We start from the raw sequence: 26,922 nt of genomic DNA, 5'->3' as shown, positions 1-26,922 counted from the left end.
AGGTGCCTGGCACAGCACCCATTGTGTCAGTGATTCCCTTCAGAGCAGCAGAAATACATATATGCAAGAAATAAAAAATGCAGGTCTTTTATATATGTGATATATAAAGAAACATTTCAGCAGAAGAAGAGCTGGAAAATGAGGCGCGTCCCTGCCCAGCTCTCGCTCCTCCGCGCATCCCCTGCCAGTGGCTCATCGCAGGCGCCTTTATATTCAGACTGATCCTGTCTGGTTTTAAATATCTCAAGCCACAGAACTTTCTCCCTCCAGGGAACCACGTCGCAGCCTCATAATTTTCGCTGTCAGCAGAGGGGATTTTTTCCCCTGTGACATTCAACCCAAATGCTCCATTTCTTCATTTCCTGCCATCCCTTCTGGTGATGCCCCTTGAACTCTATTAAATAATTCCTTCCCTCCCTCTCTATTTACACCAACCAGATCTGTAAAGCTCTTAGTTTATCTCCCCATGGACAGCTCTTAGCCAAGCAATATATATATTTAAGCCTTTTAATCTTCCTTCAGAAATCGGTCTCTCTGTGCCTTTGATCATTTGCATGGCTTCCCTCTGAACTGCCACCAAGGCGTCGGTGCTGAGGGAGCCCCGTGCTCTGGCCCCGGCCACACCTGAGCCTCCCAGCACCTCCCGCCATCCTCGGACTCCAGCGGCTGGCCCGTCCCCGCTGCCCTTCTGCTCGGCAGCCTCCTGGGTCCCCCTCGCTGTCCCCTGAGCCCCAGGCCCTTCGCTGGGGTGTCGCTCCGGCTCCGGCGTGGTGCTGCCAGCTTGGCTTGGCCATCGTTGCCCCTTCTGCCATCGGCTCGTACTTGCCTTTGCCTCCCAGCTGCACTCACTCACGTTGGTCCAAGGCGCAGCTCCTTTTGCTGTTTCCTGCCCATGTTTCTAATCTCGCTAGGCCCTTTTGTGTTAATTTTCTAGGCTTGCTGGAGCTCACAGCACCTCCCAGTATAGCATCATCTGCCAAATTCATTAATGTGTAGTTCACTCCCTCTTTCCAGGTCATTAATGAGGGTATTAAATGAGAGCAGACCCAACCTAGATCCCTGCAGTACCCCATAAACACCTCCCCCTGTTTCTAATTACCCTTTGTTTATGATCCTTCAGCCAGGTTTTCAATCCACATGGCACAGTTCAAGTCATCAGAATTAATTTTTCCAAGGCAGACCTGGCGAAGGGGGGAGCGGAGGCTTTGCCCATTCGCGCCGTCCCCGCCTGCCGCCTCCCCGCGTCCCACCCCTCTCCCCCGCGGGTCACGGTGACCCACGCTGCTGCTTCCCGGGGCGGGGAAGGAAGGAACGCCCGGCGGGGGCTTTTCTCCTCGCTGGCTTGTGCTCCCCCTCCTCCGGGACGCGGCGGCCAGGAGCAGAGGAACCCTGCCTCCCTCCCGTGCCCCCCGGGGAGCGGGGAGGGGATCCCCTCGGGTGTCCCGGGGCACGGTGTCGCTGCGGGGGGAGCCGTCCCCCCGCCCAGCCGGGGCCCGGGGCCGGGCCGAGGCAGCGCCCCGCGGGGCGGGCCCAGGGCGCGGCGGGCTCCCGGCTCCGCCGTGCGCGGTGCGGGCCGCTCCGCCTCCCCGCGGCCGCCGCTAGATGGCGCCGTTGTGCCTGGGAAGGCGCGGCGGGGCCCGACGGCGCGGCCGGGCCGGGGCCGGGGCCGGGCGGGGCGGGGGCCGCGGGGGTGCTGCACCGGGCGTCGGCTCCTGCTCCCCACCGCCCCCACGGGGCCTGCACCGCGGGAGCTCCGGCCGGGCACCCCGTCCCGCTGCCTTCCCCCGCCGCGGCGCCGGCTCGCCGCTATCGATCGGCGGGCTCCCGGGGGCGGTTTGCCGCAGGGACGCGCCGGCACCCGGCCCCTCTTTTCACCTGGGGGAACGGCGTGTCTGAAAGTTTGCAGCCGAAAGGCTCCACGCTGAGCGCCGCCAGCGCCGGAGCGCCCCGCCCGCCCCCCGCCGGGGGCAGCGCCCGCCCCGGGCCCGGCGACATCTTCCCAGGGCCCCCTGTCATTGGGCCCCGGGAACATGCGTGCCACGCGCGGACGCCCGAGGTCAGGCACCGGCCCAGGGACAACGGAAGTTTTGTTTCATTTTTAAGAGAAGACCGTACCGGGGTGCTTTCTCCAGTCATTAGCAGTGAGCAGCGAGCGCTGCCGAGGCTGGAGCCGCCCGGGAGAGCCCGGCGGGCCCGGGTCCCACGCCGGCTCCCGGGGGGCCCTGCCCGGCGGGGCGGGGTGCGGTGCAGCCGGAGCGGCGCGGGCTCACTCCCGCCGCAGAGGGAAAGCGACTGAACGGGCCTGGGGGGCGCTCAGCGCGGACCCGGTGCTCCCCGCTGCCCGCAGGGGCCCGCCGCCGCCCTGCGCGCGTCCGCGGCGCCGAAGAAGGAACGGCCGGCGACCGCGGCCACGCAGCGGCTGCCGCGGCGCCCCAAAGCGCCGGTGCGTCCGCATCTCCCGGCCACCGGGGCGGGCTGGGCGCCGCGGGGCAACGGGCTCCCGGCGCGGCGGGGCCGCCCCGCTCCGCGCCCCGCTCCTGCTCCCGCTCCCGGCCGCGCCGCTCCGCGGGCCCCGCCCCGGCCCCGCCCCGGCCCCGCCCCGCCGGCCGGCAGCGCGGCTCGGCGCGGCCCCATTGGCGGCGGCGCGGCGCGCCGGCCCCGCCCCCCGGCGCCCATTGGCCGCCGCTCACCGCCGCCCGCCCCCGCGCCGCCCGCCCCCGCGCCGCCCGCCGGCGCTCCGGACTGCGGGCAGTGGCGTGCGGCCGCCGCAGCGAGCGCCGGCGGGAGCGGGCTCGGCTCGGCGCGGCGCGGCTCGGCTCGGCGCGGCACCGCTCGTCTCGGCACCCCGCTCCAGCTCCCGCCGCCGCACGCCATGCCCGGCCCATCCGCGGCGCCGGCGGCTCGGAGCGCCTGAGCGGGCGGCGTTGGCGTGGGCGCGGGGGACCGCGGCTCCGGTGCCTGCACCCGCCCGCCCGCCGCCGCCGGGGCAGCCCGGCGGGCGCTGTCCGCATGAGGGCGGCGGGACCCTGAGGCGGGCGGCCAGCGGCCGTCGGGGCGCGGCGCGGCGGCCGGAGGGGGCGGCGGCGATGGGGGCTCTCCCGGCGCTGCTGGGGGCCGCCTTGCTGTGGGCCGGCGCCGGGGCCCTCGTCAACCTCAAGTACTCGGTGGAGGAGGAGCAGCGGGCCGGCACGGTGATCGCCAACGTCGCCAAGGACGCCCGGGACGCCGGTTTCGTGCTGGACCCCCGACAGCCCGCCGCCTTCCGGGTGGTCTCCAACTCAGCCCCCCACCTGGTGGACATCAGCCCCGGGTCGGGGCTGCTGGTGACCAAGCAGAAGATCGACCGGGACCTGCTGTGCCGGCAGAGCCCCAAGTGCGTCATCTCGCTGGAGGTGATGTCCAGCTCCATGGAGATCTGCGTGATCAAGCTGGAGATCAAGGACCTCAACGACAACGCGCCCAGCTTCCCCACCGACCAGATCGAGCTGGAAATCTCGGAGACGGCCAGCCCCGGCACCCGGGTGCCGCTGGAGAGTGCCTACGACCCGGACTCGGGCAGCTTTGGTGTGCAGAGCTATGAGATCACCCCCAACGACCTCTTTGGGCTGGAGACCAAGACGCGGGGCGATGGGTCCCGCTTTGCCGAGCTGGTAGTGGAGAAGAGCCTGGACCGCGAGACCCAGTCCCACTACAGCTACGTGATCACGGCGCTGGATGGCGGTGACCCGCCCAACTTCGGCACGGTGGAGCTCAGCATCCGCGTCATCGACTCCAATGACAACAACCCGCTCTTTGAGGAGCCGGCCTACACCGTCAGCGTGCCTGAAAACGCCCCGCCGGGAACGCCGGTCATCCGCCTCAACGCCTCCGACCCGGACGAGGGCACCAACGGCCAGGTCCTCTACTCTTTCCACAGCTACGTCTCCGAGCGGGCCCGGGAGCTCTTCCAAATCGACCCCCAGAGTGGCCTCATCACGGTGAGTGGTGCCATCGACTACGAGGAGGGTCACGTCTACGAGCTGGACGTGCAGGCCAAGGACATGGGGCCTAACTCCATCCCTGCTCATTGCAAAGTGACCATCAGCGTCCAGGATGCCAACGACAACCCGCCCCTCATCAACCTGCTCTCTGTCAACAGCGAGCTGGTGGAGGTGAGCGAGAACGCCCCACCAGGGTACGTCATCGCCCTGGTGCGGGTCTCGGACCGCGACTCCGGGGCCAACGGACGGGTGCAGTGCAAGCTCCTGGGCAACGTGCCTTTTCGGCTCCAGGAGTACGAGAGCTTCTCCACCATCCTGGTGGATGGGCGGCTGGATCGGGAGCAGAGGGACCAGTACAACCTCACCATCCAGGCCAGGGACAATGGCGTCCCCTCCCTGCAGGCCACCAAATCCTTCACTGTCAAGATCACCGATGAGAATGACAACCATCCCCACTTCTCCAAGCCCTATTACCAGGTCATTGTGCAGGAGAACAACACCCCGGGGGCCTACCTCCTCTCAGTCTCAGCCAGGGACCCCGACCTGGGCCTCAATGGCAGTGTCTCCTACCAGATCGTGCCCTCCCAAGTCAGGGACATGCCTGTCTTCACCTATGTCTCCATCAACCCCAACTCTGGAGATATCTATGCTTTGAGGTCCTTCAATCATGAACAGACGAAGGCCTTTGAGTTCAAGGTCTTGGCAAAAGACGGGGGTAATCCCTCTCTGCAGAGCAATGCCACCGTCAGGGTGATCGTCCTGGATGTCAATGACAACACCCCCGTGATCACGGCCCCGCCGCTGGTCAACGGGACTGCGGAGGTGTACATCCCCAGGAACGCGGGGGTCGGCTACTTGGTGACGGTGGTCAAGGCGGACGACTATGATGAGGGTGAAAATGGCAGACTTTCCTACGAAATGGTGGAAGGAGACAGAGGATTTTTTGAGATAGACCAGGTCAATGGAGAGATTAGGACCACCAGAGCCTTTGGGGAGAACGCAAAGACAGCCTACGAGCTGATCGTGGTGGCTCACGACCATGGAAAAACATCTCTCTCGGCTTCCGCCTTGATTTTGATATACCTGTCTCCAGCCCTGGATGCCCAGGAGTCCATAGGATCTGTTAACCTCTCCCTGATTTTCATTATTGCCCTGGGGTCTATCGCAGCCATTCTTTTTGTCACCATGATCTTTGTGGCAGTCAAGTGCAAAAGGGATAACAAGGAAATCAGGACCTATAACTGCAGGTAAAGACATCTTTGTTTCTGTGCACCTGCCGGGTCTGCTTTGATTTTTGCCATCACAGTTACTTTTCTATTTGCTGCTGTGTACTTGGGGGGGGTGGTGTTAAATTTGCTTTAGCAACAAAAGTGAGGTTCGCGTCTCTCTAAGGAAATTTCCTGCTAAGCTTTGAAAAATCATTCCCTGGGAGGAGAGCAGAAATCCGTGCCGAGTAACGAATCGACTTAATTGTGCGGCTTGACAATCTGTTGCAGCATCCCTGATTTTATGCGCTCCATCGCAGGAAGGGGGGAGAACAGTTTTGCAGCGGCACAGCCGGTTCCCGCGGGCAGCCCCCCGCCCCCCGTGCAGCCCCCCGGCCTCACGAGGGGGGAAAGCCCCCCCCAGCCCACCGCAGCATCCCCGCAGCCGATGGGGCGAGCGGCCGCGGTGGCATCCGTAAGCCCTCGCTCGCCGTTCAAAAGAGCTATTGTGCACCCGATGCGGCTCCTCGCCACGGCTGACGATGGGGCCAAATGGATAAAATAGTGGCGAAAATCACCCGGTTGCCCTCGATGCGCAGCTCCAGCTCCCGGCGCGGCCGGTTGGGCTGGGAGTGATGGGGTGAGGGAGGATTTTTGCAGCGCTGCGTTATTTTGCCCTGGCTGAATGCGTGCTCATGGGTCCGAAATGCCGGAGGGGAGGTCAGCCCTGCGCCCGGAGCCGCTGAAAGGCTGATAGGGGAAATCCAGTCCCCTGAATATGTAACAGCCCGGCGATTATTGTCTCTCTTTTACTATTCTCTGTGTTACACAAGTTAGGAGACAAATGCTAACCACACATGAATATCAATCAGATGCCATAAAAGAGCAGCTGCAATGCCTCATAAATGGTTTAATCCTGTTACTAGTGAAATAGCCATGACTTCTCCATTCCTTCGGCACTGAGTCGTTTCAGAGGGGAGGGATGGAAATTAATTTTGCTCTACCTTGGAAACGCACGCCGGCCCCCGGCAATTCTGCGGCGCAGGGGGATGTGCGGTCTTTGAAGTTTTATTTACGCAGAAATAATGCCGGAGAGTTCGGTTTTTACACCCCGTTTTCACAGCGTAAAGTGCGTTTATAAGCCTTTTTGCTCGATGGGGGAAAAATCGTCTGCAAATAAAGGTCGGTCTGTGCTGTATTATGGGATGTCTAGCTTCAAGTGAAAGCTCATAGACCAGATTTCTTGCCAGCTCAGTCCATTAAACGAGAATAGGACCCGAATGGATAAAAATCATGTCGTGGAGGTGCCCCTAACAGCTCCACACATATGTGTAAGCCCTGGGTTTACTGCGATGGCTTAGGGATTAATGAAGTGCAGTTTAATTAAATAATTGGTCAATAGAGAAGGGACAGCAAAATGAATGCCTGCAGGAAATAATTGGGCTCTCGCATTGCCAAACTTAAACATTTAGGTAAACAAAGCAATTAAAGCTTCATCAAGCATTGTTAGACGAGTCAGCAGCATATAGATTGTTGGCACAACAGAAACCCCTGTCTTCCCCTGATTTATTTGCACGCTCGGGGACGCACGGGCTGTTATCAGCGTGCATCTGAGCAGGAGAAGTCAGCTGCAGAGGTAGGGCAGCTCCAGGTAGGCTCGGCGGCGGCTGCGACCATGGGGCACCCTCTCCCCGCGCTGGGTGCGTCCCTTTGGGCTTCGCCAGCGCCTTGTTTTAGAGGTTCTTCACAACAGCTGCTGGAGAGCCTTCATAAAATGTGTTAATTTATGAGGGACATAAGGTTATATGAGAGCTGTTTGACTTGGTGGCATTTTCATGCTCAGGCAATTAGCTTTCTGGAACAAGAATATTTGTCCAATATTTGCCTTTCTAGATAAACTGTATTATTTATTCATCCCATTATTTCTGTTGCAGCTATTGGATTTTTTTTCTTTTTCTTTTTTTTTTTTAATACTGCTATCATAACAAGAAGAGGAGCAAAGTCCCGACTTTCAAATGTGTATTTCTGACCGTGGGTAGCATTTGATGTGCTTCCCTGGGAAATACTGAGCTGCCCAGCGCTGTGCATGCACAGATTCATCTGTGGGGCATTGGCTGGGGCTGTGTTGCTCCCTATGGAAAGAGGAGCCACAGTCGCTCTGAGCCGAGCATACCCAGTTAATGCAAGGTGCGGTCCTATTTGTCATTATTTGCTCGGGTGGTGTTTTACGATAACTTTTTTCCTCCAGTGTTTTGCAGAAGGCATTCAAGGCACTTCATCAGTTGATTCTTTTGGCAGGTGGGAAGCGAAGAGGGAAAGAAAGGCAGAGAAAAACAAGCTTGCAGTAAAAAAAAAAAAGGTCAAATAGGATCATTTCTCTTTGCAAAACACAGTTGTTGTTCTCCGATTTCTAGAAGACGAAAGCGTTTCCCAGCAGAAGGGGGTGTGCGTGTCGGGGGGCGAGGGAGGAATAGGATGCAGTTGGAGAAAAGATTTCAAGTTATCAGGTATTATCGGGAGATAGTCAAAATACCAGCAGTTTGGATAGATCATTAATAAACAAACAGCCTTTGGAGTGTGAGAGAATAGAGCTTGCCAGCTAGGACTGCTTCTGGGTCTGCCTTATTTACTGCTATGGAAAATGAAATGGGAAAAAAATCCGCTATTCATTTTGAATTTTCATTACGGGGACCAAATTAAATCACTTCAAAAATCCTTATTATGCATGGAAATGAATGCAGGTACCCTTTTCAGTTCATGGATTTTAACATCTCCATTTTTCTCTTCTGTAGGCTGGACTTTACTCCTAGTAACTAAATATCAGCAATTATAAACACTAGAGAAAAACAGAGGCATTCTCCCTTCCCATTATTTTTCATATTTGACCTGAAAGCATTATGCATATGAAAATAAGCTAAAGACCGTGTCATGCCACCAGACCCAAAACATGACGTAATGTGCATGACTAAGAAGCCTACATGGAGATGGGGGCCAAGCCCTCCGGGTTTCTGCATGTGTATTTAGCGGGGCAGGATTCGGGATGCTCTCAGCTAGTCATTTTCTTTCTGTCCCCCAGAATCGCAGAATACTCCTATGGGCATCAAAAGAAGTCAAGCAAGAAGAAGAAAATCAGCAAGAATGATATCCGCCTGGTACCGCGGGATGTGGAGGAGACGGATAAAATGAACGTTGTGAGCTGCTCCTCTCTCACTTCATCCCTCAACTACTTCGACTACCACCAGCAGACCCTGCCGCTGGGCTGCCGCCGCTCCGAAAGCACCTTCCTCAACGTGGAGAGCCAGAACAACAGGAACGCCGGCTCCAACCACATTTACCATCACACCTTCACGGGGCAGAGCCCCCAGCAGCCTGACCTCATCATCAACGGGATGCCGCTGCCGGAGGTGAGTGCGGGTGGGCAGCCCGCGCCCCCGGGGCGTCGCTGACAGGTTTGCACATGGACTGCGGCGTGCGGCTCTTGGTGTAAGCGCTGCCGAAACGAGCGTCGAGCAAACGGGCAGTGGTGGTTTCCGTGTGTCCGACACCGGTTTCCGTGTGTCCGACACCCCGGGGTGAGGGAGCGATGGAGGATGGGTGGGGGGGAGCAGTGACCACCCAGCTTGTGGGTTCTGGGGCAGCCCCAACACGTGGTCGTGGGTGGATGTTTCACCCCCAGCCACTGCAGAGACCCCCCGAAGTGCCCAGGCAGGGATGCCGGTGGGGCCGGCCAGGCCAGGCTGTCTCCGTGCTGCCGGGAGGCTGGAGGTGGCTGCTTTGCAAGTGGATTTTGAGTGTGGTGATCCTCAAGGGAAGAGACACTTGTTGCCTTCACAGGAGTTTTTTAAAAGGTTGTTGAAAGTGGTGTTGGTGGCTGTTGCTCTGGAGGCAGCGGGTTGTACTGGGGACGTGGGCAGTGCAGGATGCCCGGTGTGACCGCCTGTACGCCTGCTCGGTGCTGTCCTCTCGCCGTGCAGGACGAGTGTGCAATGGCCGGTGCGGGAGGGATGTGCGGTATCTGCCGAAGGCAAGGAAAGGGGCCGCTCCGATCCACGCCATCCTCATCAGGTTCTTCTAATTCATCGGCTTTCCTGTACATCACAGGCATCATTTAATGTTGCTTGTTTGTCTCTCTTTGAATTATTGTTTGGTATTAAGCAAAACAATCAAAGGTTTGTCATGTTTCCTGCTTTGAACGGAATAACAAAGCTGAAAAAGCAGCTAAAATATTTATGGCTTGCTCTGTTTTGCGTTCAGTGTGCTAGTGTAAATGCAAAATGATGCTGCTGAAGACAGTGGAGCTGCTTCAGATTTATATTTGCGCTATGGAGAGCAGAGCCTGGCCCTCTGCGGGAGTCTGCAGGGCTGCTGGAGAGGGCTGGTGCCGGCGGGCCTGATCCTGCAGCGTCTGTACTGGCAAAACGCTTGTTGAACCCTGGTGTTTAACCTCCGCTAAGGCTGCAGAACCAGCTCCCGAGAGGTCGTGTATGGGTGTCGGCCCAGTTTTGGGGTGCTCCCAGTCCCAATGCCGGTCGCTCAAAGCAGCTTTTAATGACCAGACGGTCGGGAGGGGGTTATCGGGATCTTCGTGACAGATCGTGGGCACTTAGCCGCCTTTGGCCCAGCCTCCGTTTCGAGCCTCTCCTGCCCTCGCGCATGCAGGCTCCTCGCCTTATGGCGTTGCCTTTTCAAGGTTACCTGCTGCAATGCTGCGAGGAGGCAACTTCTGCACGGGTGCACCAGTACAGCCCAGTGCAGCTGCCTGTGGTTGCGGGGCCAGGACCCCACCTGCATTTGGAAGGGTATGGTGGGGGCAACCAAGTGCTGGTGCCGAGAATTAAAGCTCGATTTAACTTCTGGTGTCGGTTTAAAAGCTGTAATAGAGTTTCTTAGCAATAACTGAATGGGAATGACCTGGATATAAGCACTCATATATTCTACTTGCATGTGTCCAGCCATAGAGGTGAGCGGGCTCTGCTGCTCCCAAATGCCTTGATGAGGAGAGGCAGGGACTTTGCATCTGAGTCTGGATGGGAGCAGTTTGGGATAAGCCTGTCACTGGCCAAGTAGGGCAGAAGAGCTGCTGCTGAAGCCGCCTGCTCCTTCTGCTGTGCCCGGGCAGGCCGGGGGTGGGAAACACCACCCTTCGTGTATTAGGGGATCTCCATCGATGCTCAGATTAGCCTTTGCTCTTTGCGGAGTACCAGTTGGGGCTCAGGGTGCCCAGCTGCCTGGGGGATGCATCCCAAGGTTGTGGGTGACCAAAGCTGTTGGGATGCTGGGGGCAGTGATCCCTGAGGAATTCCTGCCTTCCTGGAGCTGTGTCATTTGGAGAGGGGTCTCAGGCACGTTTCTGGCTGGTGCTTTGCTAAGGGCACCGAGCAGTGGAGCACCCTGTCAGCCTGTGATTCACTGCCACAGATGAAATTCAGTCATAAAATCCATCACACGTCGGCATTAGCCAGAAGTGTGCGCTGGCAGCGGGAGGTCTGTGGTGCCGGGGAGGAGAGAAGGACCATCGGGAACATCATAGCTCAGCTGATAAAGTTAACAGGCAGCTGCAGGCAGAAGGCGGTGCTGCCCACGTTCCTCCCCGACACAGCAGTTAGCCTGGGGTCCGGCAGGATGGGCTCTCCAAAGACCCCCACCGCCTTGTGCACCCTCACATGAGGGAGTGGGGATGCTTGTTGCTTCTCCCCGTGCCTCCAGCTCGCCCCATTTCCTCATCACTCGTGCAGGTGGGATGCACTGCGACGAGCTGGTACCTTGCCTGGAGATATACGTTTGTCTCTTGTAACGAGTGCCGTGGAGTGTCAGCTCAAACCGTGCCCTCCAGCAGCCCTGCGAGCACGCAGGAGGGCAGCTGGCGGCTCTCTGGCCCTGCTAAGGGCCCAGCGGCTCTCGGGTGGGTGCTCTTGGGGAGAGCAGCATGTCCTGGCAGGGGCCTCCTTGCTCCCTGGGGATGCTTTTGGACAAAAGGGCAGGGCCAGGGCACGGGGAGGAGAAATCCCAAATGGAAGTTGCTTGGAAGTTTGGTTTAGGGTGGGAACTTTTCTTTTTTTTGGCAGGGAGCCTCTGTGTAATGCTTCCAGCTGTTGCAAGGGAAGTTATCCCGCTGGCGTTGTGCATTCAGCTGGCTCCTAAAAATCCTGAGGGTGAGGAGGCTCAGCAGTGACCAGAGGGACAGCCCTGTCCTGGCACACAGGGTGACACAGAGACTCCATAAAAGATGCTTCCACGGAGCTTCCAAGGAGCGTTGCAGCCTTGTACCCACCATCGCCTGTCGCTGCTTTAGCAGGTGCTATTGGTGTGATGATATGCTTATAAAGTGTGCTGTTGGTACACCTCCAGGTGATGATGATTTAATAAATTAAATTCCTGCCCAAGCCTGGAGTTTCCAGAGCCAAACCGTTCCCTGCCGTGCATCCAGCGGGACTTTGCCTGGGCTGGTTTAAAGCACCTCCAGTGACGAGGCCGCCGGCGTTTCCCCCGGGAGCCTTTACGAGGTGTCAGCATCAGGGAGATATCACTGCTGCTCCACCTGGGAGTGACTTTTCCTAATGGGAAGGCAAAGCATCGGTTGATAAAAGATAAAATATGGAGGTAAACGTGTCGCCGGCGGTGTCGCTTAGCATATGATGGTTGTGTCTGGGAGTAAGCGATTGCTTCTGTGGATGTGCGCTGCCCGAGCAGCAGTGGGTTTGCAACGTAGCTGGTCTTTAATGTGAGGCTCATTTACTTTAACAGTCAGGAACCTTGAAATAAAAGTCCCCAAGGATGGGTTGTTTGTGGAGCTTCAGGAGCTGTTTCCTCCGCGCCGTGGCAGCGGTATGTGCGGTGGCAGGTCTCGGGGCTGGCGGTGCCGTGCCCGTGGTAATTGGGTTCGTCGGTGCTCCCCTCCTTTCCCTGCTGATCCAGAAAGGATCAAACAGCGGCATCCGTGGGGACTGCAACCCCACTCTGAGGATGCAAAAAAGGTGTGAGACGACCCTTGAAAAGCTTTTCCCTTCGGGTGGGAGCCAGGCTCGGCTGCCGGCTCTGCTTGTGCCAGGGCACGGCTGCCAAGAGAGCATCAGGAGGCAGCCAGGGGTGTCCTGGGGGGATTCCTGGCCCTGCTGGGATTTGGTGGTCCCTTGGGTGCTGGGGTACCACTCGGGGACCCCTGCCCATGGCCTTTTAGCATCCTCGTGGCTGTAGGCAGTGGTGGCAAAAAGCATTTGTGAGCTGCTCTGGTGATCGTGGCTGACAGCGGGAGGCTTGGCCCCCGTTAGTAGTTCGACTTGTTTTGCAGAAGGGAGAGTGGGACATGTTGGAGCTGCAAGGGCATTGCCGGTCAGAGGCTTTGCTGCTGCCGAGGGCTTTTTTTTTCCTTCCTGCTGAGCCGGAGGAGAAGTCAGCTTTGAAACCAAAAGGGCTTGTTGTCAGGTTTTGCATGTATATTACTGGAAGTGTACCAGGAGATTAAAAATCAAAATTAATAGGAGCCATTAGGCAGCTTCCTTGATAAAAATGCACATTGCATTGGGGTGGTGTGGAAACCGGTCTGAATGCCGAGCCGTTTAGGATCCCCGGGACACGACTTGCATGTAGAGCAGCCACCCTTGGGTAACACTTACATGCCTGGATTTTGACTTCATGGTTTTAAAAGAAAATAATGTGCGTGTAATGGCTGCGCCCGTGTTTCAGAGACAGTTTTACATCCAAAATCTGCGCCGCTTTGTGAAACAGTGCCGAAGCATCGTGTGCTGCCCTGGGATGGGGAACATCCCCCGGGACACGGCGGCTTGCTCTGCCCCTCGGTCTCGCCCAGGACCACAGTGGTGACCGGTCCCCGGCAGGACCCAGCGTGGGAGAGGCGAGAAGGTGTGAAATGGGAGCGGGCGAGCCTTGTTTGAGAGGTTGGGTGTCCAAAGATGGAATTAGCTTGGAAGTTCAGGATTGACTCTCTCTGGGGGTCCGGGATGGCTCCATCGTGGCAGTGGCAGGGAAGGGAAGCAGCAGCGCTGCCATAGCACCGTGAGCGGGGTGTGGATCAGGTGTGGCCTTGCTCTGGTGCTGCTTCGGTAGGTCCCGCTGGAGAAGGTCGAGGTGGAGCAGCCACTGATCCAGCAGGACTCGAGTCCTCCGGGGACCTGCGTGCCCTACGGCTCCCAGACCGGGCCCCGGTGCCAGGAGGGTCATGGCCATGGCGATCCGCCGCCTCCTGAGCTGGTGGCCACCATCAGTAAGATGGGGAATTACTGGTTTTAGTGATAATCCTGGTCTAATCCCCCAACCTTGATACACTCCCGCGTAATCCTCACTCACACTGATTTCGTTTGGGCTCCTCGTGGCAGCGGGGATTATTTGAGCGAGCAACAGTTGCAGGATAAGGCCCTGTTGGTTTCAGATATGCTTTTTACTACCTGGAAAGCGTTCTCCTCGCTGTAGGAAATGGTTTTCTAAGCACAATAGAGCAATTTTCGTTTCAGGCAGCACCGGCAGTTTTTGCTCTGGCTATCTGGCAGTGTTAACTAAAGCACATTTCTACAACACACAAAGATTTTTGTTTTGTAAGAAATGAAATCAGCGTGGCTGTTCCTCTTTCTCTGTCGTTTCTCTACTTGTCAATTCTTTCTTCCCCTCCAGCTTATCCTCCTCTTCTCCACTAGCCTTAAAAAGCCCCCAAAGTGTCTGTTATAATCACATTTTGTGTGTTACAACCAGAATGAATGTACTCACTTTAATATGCTGGGTTTGAGGAAATCAGTTTCTGTCTGGTATAACAGACAATTTGTTATAAACCATGCCATTTAGAAGTGAAGGGCCTTGCTTTAGTGTAACGCTGGGGAAACGTCATGATACATAATTGGAAGGGATTTGGCTTGCTTCTGAGTGATACTGTGTATAGAGCAGGGGGAAAAAAAAAGGAGATAATTTCCAACCTGGAGAAAGTTTGCGGTGCTGAGACACGCCAGGCTGTTGAAATAAGGCTTATTTTCAGCAGAGATAATAATTAAAGCATTATCAGTGATGATGTTCGACTAGTCGGAAGGCTGACTTTGCAGCGAGCGTTGCCAGTCTTGTTTTCTCCTTGGGAGGTCACTGTAACTCAGCGCTTTTTTGTGCCTGCGATGCGCACCGCCATGGGTAAGCACAGGTCACGGCTCTCCTTCGTGCTTCTGCGTTTCTGTCCCTCTGCATCCCTGTCTGGGAGCTAGCGACAGCCTTTATTCTCCGAGAGCCCGCCGAAGAGGAGTGATGCTTTCGGCTTTAGATAGAGACTGGTTATCCCCTCCCTGGGGAAAGCTCACCGGTCCCTGCCTGGGCAGCTCCCGGGGACCAGAGCCCGCGGGGTGGGAACCCCAAACCTCCCCCCACGCTCTCCCCATTCACTCCAAATCTGCCCCAAAATGTCAAGTCCCGGTAAATCCCTCGGCTCAACTGCTCCCGAAGTGTTTTGTGTATCGCTGCACGTTCCCTGACCTCTCCGAGTGTCGGAGGCCGACATAATGGAAATCAGCAGCTCCATTCCGAGGTCAGCCTAACCAAATTATACATCTCCTAATGTAATCACTCCAAGCTCTCTGTTTGGAAAAATTCATTTGAATACCTTGCAACAGAGGTAAATACACCAGCTCCCATTCATGTTTAACCACGTCTCTCATTGATGGCCACGCTCGCTGCACTGTGCCGTGGGGGAGCCTGTAGTTCAACGCGCTTTGGCTTTTGTATCCGTGATATGAGGCTGCGACCCTGTCCCATCCCTTCTTTGGGTTTTCCAAGGGTTTTCCAGCCTGCAGTGGGGTCCTGGCTGGGTGGGACCAAGGGGTTTTTGCTGCAAAGGTCCGTGGAGGAATTAAGGCCGGTGTGGAATGTGGCGGCAGTAGCCAACCTGTATTTGAGAGTAAAACCCCTCTCCTCTGATGGCAAGGCCTATAGATAATAACATAATGATTGTATCGTTATATATTACATACTCTATGTTATATATCATATATTATCTATTATATACTACATGCTATATGATATATACAATGTATTGATAAGGATATAAAAAGTGTGTATGGAATTATTATATATTGTACCAAATTATGTAAATAAGTATATAATATGTCATATAACCATATATATCTCTCATTTGTTTTTATGCTACTGGTTTGGGTGTTATGGTTCACTTTTACTGAAAGTAGAGAGGCTTGTCTTTTTTTCCTTTTAGTAAATTTGAATTTCTGATGCATATTTCTGATGCACAGCTCTTACTTGTTGAGTCTATAAAAAAAGGTTCTGCACCTATATTTACATGCCAGATAAGAATTTTCCCTTAAATTAGGAAAGATTTATGGTAAATTTTTTTTAAAATTACATCAAAAGGGTGGTCTTGCCTGCTGTTTTTGGCCTTTCTTGTAGTAGTTTCCAAATTAGCTCCTGTTGTATTGAGCGATTTGAACTCTGTGGTTTCTCCCTGTCGTTCACTTTGCATGAAGCACACGCTGCATGCAAAGGCATCGTTAAGGCCAAGCGGTCGCCTTTGAATAGCCTTGTGCGCATCTGCTGGGCTCCGTGCAAGAGCTGTATTTTCCAGCTGCCATCTCCTGAAGTCCCTCCTGAGGGCTTTGAGCCAGAGAAGCTCCTCAGCCAGGTGCTCTCCCAGGCTCCAGCCCTCACCGAGGGTGCCCCGCTCAGGTCTTTCCTAAATTCCCATCAGCCGGCAAGGGCAGAGCCCTGCCCGCTCTTCGTCCCCTGCCTGCCTCCATCCGCGGGCTCTGCCTGCAGGATCTCCAGGGATGAGCCCCCCATCTCTCCCGGGAGACCTCTCCTCTCGCCCCTCTGACGGCGGCTCCCGCTCTCGTGCGAGGGCTCGGATGGGGGGACCCCCAGCCCTGCCCGCTCCCCCTTCCCTGCCAGGCTGCCTACGGGGCTGGGCACAGCCTCACTTCAATAAATGATTAGATATTGTTCCCAGTAGAGGCTATAGTTGAGTTCCAATCATTTTCTGTTAATTAAAATACAGGATGGTCTTATTTGTAGCATAAATAGTTGTAATCTGTGTACTTATAAGTGTAATTATAATTTAAATTAGAGCGTGCTCTGAATTGGCGATGGATGGGGTGCTCCGCAGGCAGCGCTGCCCTCGCAGGGCTGTGGTATGGGTGGTCTCCTGGGGTCCCCCGCGGGCCCGGTCCCCACCGTCCCCAGGAGAGCATTGCCCAGGGCTCAGCAAAGGGACTTTGAGGCTGTTGACGGCTCCCAGTTTCACCGTTCTTGTTGGGGCAGAGCTTGCCCGTGGCACCCGTTGGAGGGTTTGCCGGAGAAGAGACCGCGGCATCGTTGCTTCGGTGTCTCCCTCTAGTTTCTAGTCTAAATTTGGAAGGAAGTAATGGCTTATGTCAGCCGGACAAGCGATTAGTACTTAGCCTTGACGTGACTCCCTGTTTAACACGGAATTACGGTGAGTTCTCGTTAGGCTGGCGAAGGCTTGAGTGCAGCGACTGCTAATGCTGCAGCGGGCAGATGTGCATTGCAGGTATTGCAGTTCATCCACCCTCTGATGGAGACCCTCGGCACGCTGCAGGTAACCCCAGCCCCTCCTCCTCCTTACACCCAGCACATCGTGTAGGTCTGGGATAAATAGCGTAGGTCTGTGTGCGTTGGAGCCGTGTGGATGAGGTCCTCGTCTCAACGCCCTGTTGGCCACCAGAGATCTGGACATGAATCCTTCATGGTTCTCACGGGGATCTGGAGCTTGTTGGATTATACCATCTTTTGTAATGGCAGGTGTATGCCACAGGGCAGGTTTTAAAATTCCTGTGTTGGTGGATTGCATTAACCCATCCTAAGTCAGGTATGTAAAATTCCATTAAGCGAAAACCCTCTGGCATTTTCTCACCCGTGCTCGCGCTCTGCAGGCTATGCTAATGTAGTGCGTTTGCTCGTCTATTAGGAGGATGATGGCTTTAAAATAATAACATTTATCTTTGGCAGCAGACCTACAATAGTGCATGCCGAGTACAATTTTGTGAAAGGCTCTGCAGATGTTGCCTCATTCAATATGGGTCAAAAAGAGTGCTTAGAATCATAAAGGTTAGAAAGAGATCAAATAATTTGGCGGTTTTATTGCTGAATAATGTACTTGGAAAATATCATTCACCATTATTAGACTAAGTGAGTACAGAAAACACAGGACTCAATAGTAATTTCTCAGTATTGGCTGATTTTACTGTTTTTATAATGTAGCTAAATTCCCTGTTATTGATTCTAGCATTGATTATCGATCTGGAAATCTAAATGTATGTGCTGGTGGGAGCACACGGGAGTCGGACAATTAGGGAATAAGGCTTCTGCACCTCCCTGCAGCGCCTGGCAGCGGGCAGCACACCCGCGGGGCAGGTTGATGATATTTTTGGGGAGCTGTCAGGGTTTTGGGAGCTGTCTTCACAAACGAAGATGAAAACCCCATTTTATGTGTGTTCTTTTCCATGCCTGCGAGCTTATGTAAACTTGGTCATGCAAATCCAGATGGGCTGGGACGCCGGCACCGGGATGGGGGCTCGGTGCCCGCGCCTGCAGCTCCCATCACCTGCTCCCTCCTGGACTTTTCATATTCAGATTCACATCTGGATGCTCTGGCAGGGACCCAGCTTCAGTGACATTTAGTAATCAAATCCGCACGGCTGTTGGCTTAGAAACAGCATCCGAACCTGTCTGCCCGGTGAAATGCTTTTCCAGACGTTTGCAAGCGGTTCCTCTGCTTTCTTGTTCAGCCCCCACCATGGCTGTGTCCCCTGTCTGGGGGGAAATACCATGCTCGGCCTGAGATCCTTCCCCGTACGTCAATTAATTGCAGGGGTTGGGTTAGTGAGAGACCAAAGCCATGGTCCCATACGGGCTCTGCATCCCGTGGTGAGCCCATGGACCAGAGCCGGCAGCATCTCTGTGGGGGTCACGGGCTCCTGCCGGGCTGGGGCTTCCTCAGCCGCGCGATGGATTCCTTTGTTCCGAAAAAAAAGATGAATTTTGGAATATGTTCATCTCTTGTTCTCCACACTTAGTTGTTGTCAGCATTAATATGCCATTAACACATGCTCATTAGGAGGAGAATGATTATACCCTGCAGAATATGGGGGAAACCTTCATTAGGCACTAACATATTGAACTGAGCTGCAAACTTCACTTGGGAAAACCGGGGAAGGTTCTGCTCGGCATCAGGTTTCCCTGATTTCTCCTTGTTGGTCTGATAAAAGCATCTCATCTTCTAGCACGTGCTTTCGGCCAGGGCTGCGGGTGATGTGCAGGCGAGCCTGGGCTCAGGCTCCAGCACTGAAGTCCTTCTCGGGACCTCAAACCCATCTTCCCCCCGATCGAAGATGTCCTCATCAGAGCTTATTTTGGCACGCAAAGAGGACGTGAGCCCGCCTGCCCGCTCCAAGGGCTACGCTGGCTCTTCAGGCTTAACGAGATGAAATCTCCGCAGAGCTGGGAGATGCTCCGGGAACAGATTTGTTGAGAAAGGAGGTGTCATTTCTACATCCTCGCTTTTCACACTGTAACGACATTTTAAGCGTTCATCTGGCCTTGCTGCCTCCAGTCTGAAGCCATAACCTGCCATGTGTGACAGGGCAATTGCTCGCCCCGGTAATGATTACAGCGGAGCCCAGCGTTGCTCCCTTGTTTGCTCGGCGCGTGGCAGCTCGAGGCATGTGCATGGTGCTCTCTTAAAGTCAATCAATAAGAATAATTGCAAGTTCAGGTGGGGGTGAGGGAGGAGAGTGCTGTAGCAGACAAATATTTGCCGATTAAGACCCTGTTTACATGCAGATGCCTCTTGTGATAGGTAACAAGGGACAGACAATAAGGACCATATGTGGTATTTAATCAGAATTTATTCTAAATGGGGTGATTTCATAGATTTCCATGGAGCTGACAGCTGTCCTCCATTAAATGTGAGCATGCTGCCTCTGTCCCTGCCCCTCTGCCCTGTCTGCCCCACAGTTTTGCAGGATTTTGCAGCATTGGCAGTGGGGCGTTGCGGTCCCGTCCCCCCTCATCTCTGTGTAGGTGCAGCCAGAGGGAATCCCATGGATCCGTTTTCATCTACAAACCTCAGCAAAGGAAAAATGGCATTGGACGAGCCTGGATTTCCCATTGTGAAGGTGAACAACAGCATAGCCACGTCAGGAGCGCAGGAAGGCACTGGGGGAGGTAGCCCTTTCTTCTCGTGCCCGCAGCAGCCTCAGGAGCAGCGACGCTGGGCTGAGCGATGCCTGCTGCCCGCAGGACAGCCAGCACCCACGGGATGTGCTGGAGCTGCAGCTGGTCGTGGGGAGACCCAAACCACAGGTTGGAGGGTTTCTTCCTGCAGAGATGGAGACAGATAGGGCTGGAGCTGCCCATCCCTGGCTCACGTTGCCTTCAACCCCTTTGATGTTGATCCTGAAACCTAATAATGGGGAAGTACACCCAAACCAGAGAGGTGAACTGTGGTTATCTGTCATTGAAGGGGAGGGAAGTGAGGTGGTGAGGTGAGGTACCAACATGTGACAGGCCAGGCTTGGAAGCTTTTCCGTGTCTACCAGTGCCTTCATTAGAAGTAGAGTACCATCTTCTGGCTTGTGGTGGCTGGATGGACGGACAGATGGACACCCTGACTGTCGAGGAGGCAGGTCGGTGGCCGTCCCAGCTTCACCCAGCTTCTTGGTTATTTCTCCTCTGACCTTAATGACTTCTCTCAGCCCGCTGTGTTGTCCGCAGGCAGAGCAGCCACAGGCTCCCATCTAATCGCATCTCGCCACGTTGGAAACGTGGCTGCGTCCGTTTGCTGGATGCTGCGTGACTCATGTAATCACCATGCGAAATGCATCATTCATAAACTGTTTAGCGTGACCTTTTGTACAGTAGCACTAATTATTATTATCACAGAAGCCCAGTAAACTAGACTAGTAATTATCAGGGATTTATTTGAATGGACAGCTAAGCTATTCTTGGCAAGTTAGTCAAAGCAGTTGTCATGACAGCCACACAAATGTGTCTTATGAATTGGGTTAATTAGGGTAATTAATAACTGTTGTTTTGCCCTTTTTAACAAGGTATTGCCTAGACACTATCAAAAAATAGCAATTGTACCTAACAAAAATAGTCGTCTTCTAGCAGCAACCTTCAAATCACAAAATCAAAGTAGTAAATACCCGTTGGGTTGTCATTTCGCAAAGCAACGTGTCATCCTTCTCCTTGCGCAAAAGCAGGGAGGAAAAGGCTCTGTTGCAATTTTTCTGCTGAGCTTCCCCTGCTGTGCAGTGTTATCTAGAGATTGATCATCATCATTATTGATACTATTATTATTTATTTTAATGCCATGCTGCTCCGAGCGGTTGTCGCAGAGGGATCTCTGCCGTGCCTGGCTCTGTGCGAGTGGTGAGGGCAGCCCCAAGGTGCTCGACCCACCGGTCGGAGCAGGCTCTGCAAGCGGCAGGACTTAAAGCCAACTTGAAAGTCGTGACTGTAAATTATTGTTGTTTTGCTGGTGCATCGTCACCATCCTCATCAGGATGGCTGGTGCCAAGCCGCCGAGCCCTCGCTCAGCAGAGCATCTGCTTCTTTCGAAAGAAGGGTTTTGCTGATTAAATGGTTTTGGTTTTGTCATGGTTGTTGCTGATATTGAGTAATGGTGGTAACTAAAGCTCTTAATAACTAAGTAGCACCAAAGAGCCTCAAAAGGAAAAAAAAAAACCATAGTCCCCATCCCAGCGAGCACCCTGGGCACCCCCGGCTGCCTCGTAGGGGGTTTGCAGCCTGCGATGGTGGCGGTCCCCGTCCTGCAGCTGTGGGCTGGGTGCTTGCCGGCACAGAGCACCCTCTCCCCGAGGACTGCAAGATTTGGTGGTGATTATTAAAAATGGCCCAAGATTACAGATGCGACTGAGGGATATTACGTAAGTTTTGTAGAAAAATGACCTGAATAGATGAGTGAAGGCTCTGACTGGTTCTCCAGCTGCGCCGAGCCCTGGCTATTTATATCACCTTTGGGCTTTCGAAGCCCTCTTTTAACTAAAGGTTATTTGATAACACACATCTTTTAAAAAGAAAAGAATAATAAAAAAAAAGAAGAAGAAGTAAAGGGGGGGGAAAAAACCCTAAAGAAAAACACCTCTGTGGAGAAGGTAGGGTTTTAATGAAGAAATATTTTACACCATTCTCCTACAACCTTAGGGCTAATAGCCTGGAACTGGTACTTTGGCTCCTTAAAAAGCCCAACAAGACAAGCCAATTACGGCCTCTGAAACATTTTTATTTTTAGTTCCTTGTAATAGCAATTCATCCTCGGCTATGGTACATTAACTGGAAGGAACAAGAAGTAGTAAGGTTTTGGCATCTTTGTAATAACCAACGGGCTGTGTTTACCAGGCTGTTAATAACGTGGGGTGGCTGTTGGGCAGGGGGAGCGGGCAGCCTGGGGATGGAGAGGGGCAGCCAGTTAGTGCTGGAGCAGAGATCCCCTAACCTGGTGAGTGCTTTATTATCATTTACTTCCCTACAGTTTATTCTGGGAGAAAACAGGTTCCTGTTGGGTGAAATTCCTCAGTTTCCCGGTGCCCCCGAGCTGGCAGCACGGCTCAGAGGGGAGGAAGGGCTCTGTGGAGGGTGCTGGTGTGTCCCCAAGGATGCTGGAGCCAGTGTGGCACCTTTGGGGGCAGCGGGTTTCGAGGGGAGCTGAGCCGGGCTGAGCTGAGCCAGGCTTTGCATCCCGCTCCCCAGCCGGGGCTCTGCACGTGGTGCCGCGGCCGCCGAGGACAGCGATGGCAGCGGGGAGGAAGGCCAGTCCTGCTCAGGTTTGCAGCCAGTCTCATGGCCGCAGGGTAGTTTTGTGGGCTGGAGAGCTGTGTTTTCCTGTCCAAGTAGGGAAAAAAATTAAAACAGGGGAAAACTCTTTTTGATAAATAATTTTGTTGTGAGCAAAATCCCCTTGAGGGCTTAGTGCGGGAGCTGGCCGAGGCTATCCTGATTGCAAGCCTTCCCGTGCAATTACAGATAAACAATGTAAATGATAGCACGATGAGCACACGGGGCGGTGTTTTCCTCGGTTTTATTATCCGCCATTGCCGGGGAATTTTAGCTGAAGCCAGGCGGGAGCTGCTGGTGTGGAGGTTTCACTCCAGATCTGGGTGTGGATGCGCACGGCCGCGTGCCGGGGACACGCGCGGGACCGGATCAGGCCTCCGGTGAAGCCGTAGGATGAAAAGACCTGTGGGGTGTGTAGGTGATATGGGAAGCGCTTGCTGCTTGTCCAAAAATCAGAAGAAATGGGGCTTGCACTGAGACATGGGGCGGGGCCAAGGTCCCTGTGTGCCCATCCTGCCCTTCCCGGCTGCTGTGGGGGCTGCTGCCTGCCACCGTGCCGGTCTTGGTACCCCCGGCCAAATTTCTCCCCGCTAAGCCACAAAGCAGGGAAATCCTCCGGTGCCACCGCGAGCCCCCTCGCCCACCGCCCTGGGGTGCCTCGGGGGCCGTCCCTGTCTTCTCCGGGGTGCAGAAGCGGAGCGAGGTGTCCCCGTGCTGGCTGGGCACCAGCTGAGCCCTGCTGCCCCTTTCCGTGCCCGGCTCGTTTCGCCGTGCCCCCGAGCCCCCCGCCGCGCCGGGGCTTGTGCGTGCTCAGGGATGCAGCCGGCGGGGCGGCTGCCCGGGCATCCCGTCACTCCGATGTGCCAAGCTGGCAGCGGCATCTCACACCTTTGCTATTTTTAACTCATCTGCAATGATTTTTGGTTTTTCTTTTTTTTTCTTTTTTTTTCTTTTTTTTGCAGTGACAAATCTGTGATTTCTCCTGTTCCCTACAAAATGTATCGGTCTGACCTGCCGCTCCAGAAGGTGAATGACAAGGAGTTTTATTTAGCCCTAGCGATGGGAACATTTAAAAAAAGGTTCCTCTGTTATATTTGTTTTCATTCCTAATGGCAGGAGGCAGGGAAAGGACAGTTCTGAAAGGTTTTTTTAACAAACCTGTAAGTCATGCCCCATTACCCTGGGGCTGCTGATTAGATCCAGATTGTTTCTTGCACTGCTTAGGGAGGGGTGTAGTCCATGCTGGAAGCTGCATGCATGGATCCATTACACATCTGAAAGTCCCAGGCATAGGTGATGGGAAAAAAACCTTTTATTAGGTTTATTGGCTATTATATCCCCACAGGGAGTTTTCCTCGGCGTATCGAGGCAGCACCCCTGTGCAGAAGGCTGTGCCCTGGGGGGGACGGCGAGCTCGGCCCTGTGCCCGTTGGTGGGCACACAGGAGGGAGGCATTGCCCCCCTGTCCCAAAATCCCTCCGGTCCCAGCCCTGGGGGGCCATGGGCAGCCTCCTGGCTGCTCACGGTCCAGGGAAGGCACTTGTATGCTCTCCCCTAGAAAGCATGCCCCCCTTTTGGGTCAGTATTTTGCTTCTCGATCGATTTTGGGGGGGTGGTGCCAAGCGGGGGCCTGCCCTGGCGGTGCTGCTGGAGGGGCCCCTGTGCCACGGCCACCAAGAAGCTTTTGGGTTATAGATGCCATCTGAATGTAAGGCAGGGTTTTTACTATTGCATTTTTGCTTTTCATAACCATACGGTAGATTTCTGATATGTTGACAAATTCAAGCGGGTGACACTATTTGTGGCTTTCAGGAGTGTAATTATGGCTTCATTGTGTGTTGCCGCTCTTGGGATTCAATCTGGGTTTCAAATCCTATACCCTTTTTCGAAATCACATCACAGCAGCTCCTTTCCTCCTGCCTCCGATCCATTTTCAGACAAAAAATGACAAAGCCTGTATTTATTTGGGGAGGGACAGGAGTTCAGCGTGGATTAGTGGGCATGTCTGCGCCGTAATACAATCTGGTTTGATACTTCTGCTCATTGTGATGAGCGGGGTGATGCTAACGGATGAACTCTCCCAGTGATTTCTCTGCAATGCTTTTTATTTCATCAAGAGAAAATGGAGGCTGGACTCAGTTCCTTCGGTGTTTAATAACGTCCATCAGAACCAAATGCCCTTTATTTAAGCTGCAGTAATAATTAGAGGGTCGGTGGTGTTAAGCAGCCATGGAGTCTGGCTCTGAGGAATGTTCATTGTGCCTCATTAAATTTGGAATTAGTGCTTAAAAGGTCAGAAATAAATATTCTGTTTATATTTCGGCGATAGTAAATCTAAATGGATGCTGTGTTTGCACATCCTCGTCTCTGCTCGTTCCTGCTGAACTGAGCGAGGCACCGCTCCATTTGGTTTAGGCAGCAATCAGAGTGTCTGCAAAAAAGCCCAACCCCAAACCAACCCTGGTTTCATTGATCAAGGGCAGGAAAATGATCTGCTGTATTACATCTAATTATAAAACATCAATATCAGATGCTAAATGCACTTATTTTTTCAGAGACACTATGTTGCTGGTTAACAGTTTGCAATCTCCTGTATTATAGGCTTTAACGGTGAGCTGGGGTACAGGGAGATGGCTGCAAAGGGAGATGCCGGAGGTCAGATCCTGTTAACCTTTATTGAACTCCTCCAGGTGACTGGCTCTTAAATGCTTCTTAATAAGAGCCAAATTGCTTCACGTTTTCCTTCCATCTTGCCTGGGGCTGTTGACACAGCAGAGGTGCATCCCTCTGCCCCTCTCCCCCGGCTTGTGCTCCAGTGCCCATGGAGTGGGCTGGAGCTGTTGACGGGGACCGGTGGCCAGCCGGGTCCTTTCCAAAGGCGCTGACCCCACAGGGGTCTCCGAGCCACAGCACAGCTCGGCTGTCGGAGGAGAGGGTGGTGGGCTCCTTGGTGCTTACCCCACCGTGTCCATCAGCATTTGCTGACTTTCCCCGAGGTGGAAGCACCAGTAGCTATTTGGGTAGAGTTTGCATGGGGATTTAACCCAAAGCCTTGGGCTGGTGCTGCTCTCACATCTCTGACACCCACCATGCCAGGATGTGCCGATGCTGGAGAGTGAGGAACTGGGAAATACGGGTCTGTCTTCTGTTACATCTTCCTAGGCCGTGGCCGCGGTGCTCAGGACCCTCACCTGTGGTTGCAGACGTTGCAGATGCTGTCAGCAGCTGAGCGGAGCCGGTGGCGAGCGCAGGGAAGGAGGAGCAGAGCTCCTCAAGTGAAGGGTCTGGAGCACAAGTCTTGTGAGGAGCGGCTGAGGGAGCTGGGGTGGTTTAGTCTGGAGAAGAGGAGGCTCAGGGGAGACCTTATCGCTCTCTACAACTACCTGAAAGGAGGTTGTAGCCAGGTGGGGGTCGGTCTCTTCTCCCACGTAACAAGCAATAGGACAAGAGGAAATGGCCTCAAGTTGCACCAGGGGAGGTTTAGGTTGGGTATTAGGAAAAATTTCTTCACTGAAAGAGTAGTCAGGCACTGGCACAGGCTGCCCAGGGAAGTGGTTGAGCCCTCATCCCTGGAGGTGTTTAAAAGATGGGTAGATGTGGTGCTTAGGGACATGGTTTAGTGCTGGACTTGGCAGTGCTGGGTTAACGGTTGGACTTGATGATCTTAAAGGTCTTTTCCAATGTAAACAATTCTATGATTCTCAGTGGGTCAGGCACCATGGTGCTCATCCAGGCTGGTCTCCAGCCACCGGTCCTGGCCTCTGACCGATGCTCCGAGGCAGTGGCATCCTCGTCAGCAGCCGGTAGCGCAGGGGCTAATTACATGGCGTCACACACAACAGGGGAAAATCTCTCCTGATGTCCTTTGTGATCCACTCCCAGCCCAGAGCTGGATCTGATGAGTCTCCTGCTGGTGTGCGGAGGGAGACCAGCCACCTCGCTGGGCGTGAGAGCATCAGGACAAGCCCAGCTGTTCCTCTCGGGGCCGTGGGGCTAGATTTCAGTGTTCGGTGGGGTTTTGTACTGCGCCTGCTCCCGGCAGAAAGGAGTCTCCCGGCAGAAAGGAGACCGCTTATTTATTTCCCATGGGGTAAATAAGCAGCTTGCTAAACGATAATGACTTTCCCTCATTGCTGATCCTTACTTCATTTGACCTGGTCCCTACTTTGAAATTTTCCCTGTTTCCCAAGTGCAGCTGGAGTGTTTTTATTTAATTTGCATGAATTCTGTATCACCCACAATATAGTTCAATCGGTAAGAATTAAGTGCTGGCGAGGTCTCCTAACAGGGAGCAACAGTTTTATTGCAGATGCTGGAGCCTGTGATTGAGTGGCCCATGGAGAACGGGACCGAGGATACAGGAGGACCGGGAGAAGCGGTCTTACACGCCCTGCCCTTCCCACCAGGGAAGCCCAGTGGATTTTTGGGAACGAATTGCCATTTCTGTGGTCCCCGATGATGCCTGCAGCATGGAGGGAAGATCAGGAGACGGGTGCTCCTAGTGAAGATGTGCAGCTTGATGCAGAGAATGAGAAGCTGTTGTGTGTTTCGGGAGGAGTTTCTGAAACCCAAAAGGAGAGATGCACGTTGCAGCTTTGGAGAAAGGTCCGCTTTGTTTTCTAATAATGAAGGGTGACATGCAAGCTTTATTAACAAGGCACATAGGGGGAAAAAAAAGGCTCAAGGGATAACCCTGAAAAAGTGGCGCTAAATGTGTCATTTTTATGAACCTGATTTTGTGAAGGGTCCCTACATGCTTTGGCAGGAGGTTGCAGCAGGTTTACAATAATTTGTAGAAAGATAGAAATGTTTTCACCCTGAAGTGAGAAGAAAGGCAAAAAACCCAGCGTTGAGATGCTTTAGAGTCATTTTCCAAGGCGGAGGCTGGCGGAGGGACGGATACCTGTCACTTCGGGTCGGGAGAG

The 26,922-nt window shown here is 54.2% G+C and overlaps 1 protein-coding gene across 2 annotated transcripts in view; it reads left to right on the top strand.

The window, feature by feature from the left end:
• Positions 1-3,086: 3,086 nt before the first annotated feature.
• Positions 3,087-26,922, top strand: part of PCDH19 (protocadherin 19) — a gene marked incomplete at its 5' end in the record, with an annotated part of 55,972 nt that continues 32,136 nt past the window's right edge. For both annotated transcript variants that reach the window (XM_082322877.1, XM_082322876.1), the window contains 2 exons: positions 3,087-5,227; positions 8,262-8,589. In XM_082322877.1, the coding sequence (XP_082179003.1) occupies positions 3,087-5,227; positions 8,262-8,589 (2,469 nt within the window). The remainder of the gene's footprint in view (positions 5,228-8,261; positions 8,590-26,922) is intronic.

Source organism: Platalea leucorodia (assembly GCF_965183815.1).
Source record: "Platalea leucorodia genome assembly, chromosome: 10".
In the NCBI taxonomy this organism is placed as follows: domain Eukaryota; kingdom Metazoa; phylum Chordata; class Aves; order Pelecaniformes; family Threskiornithidae; genus Platalea; species Platalea leucorodia.
This window is presented reverse-complemented; position numbering and strand designations above follow the sequence as displayed.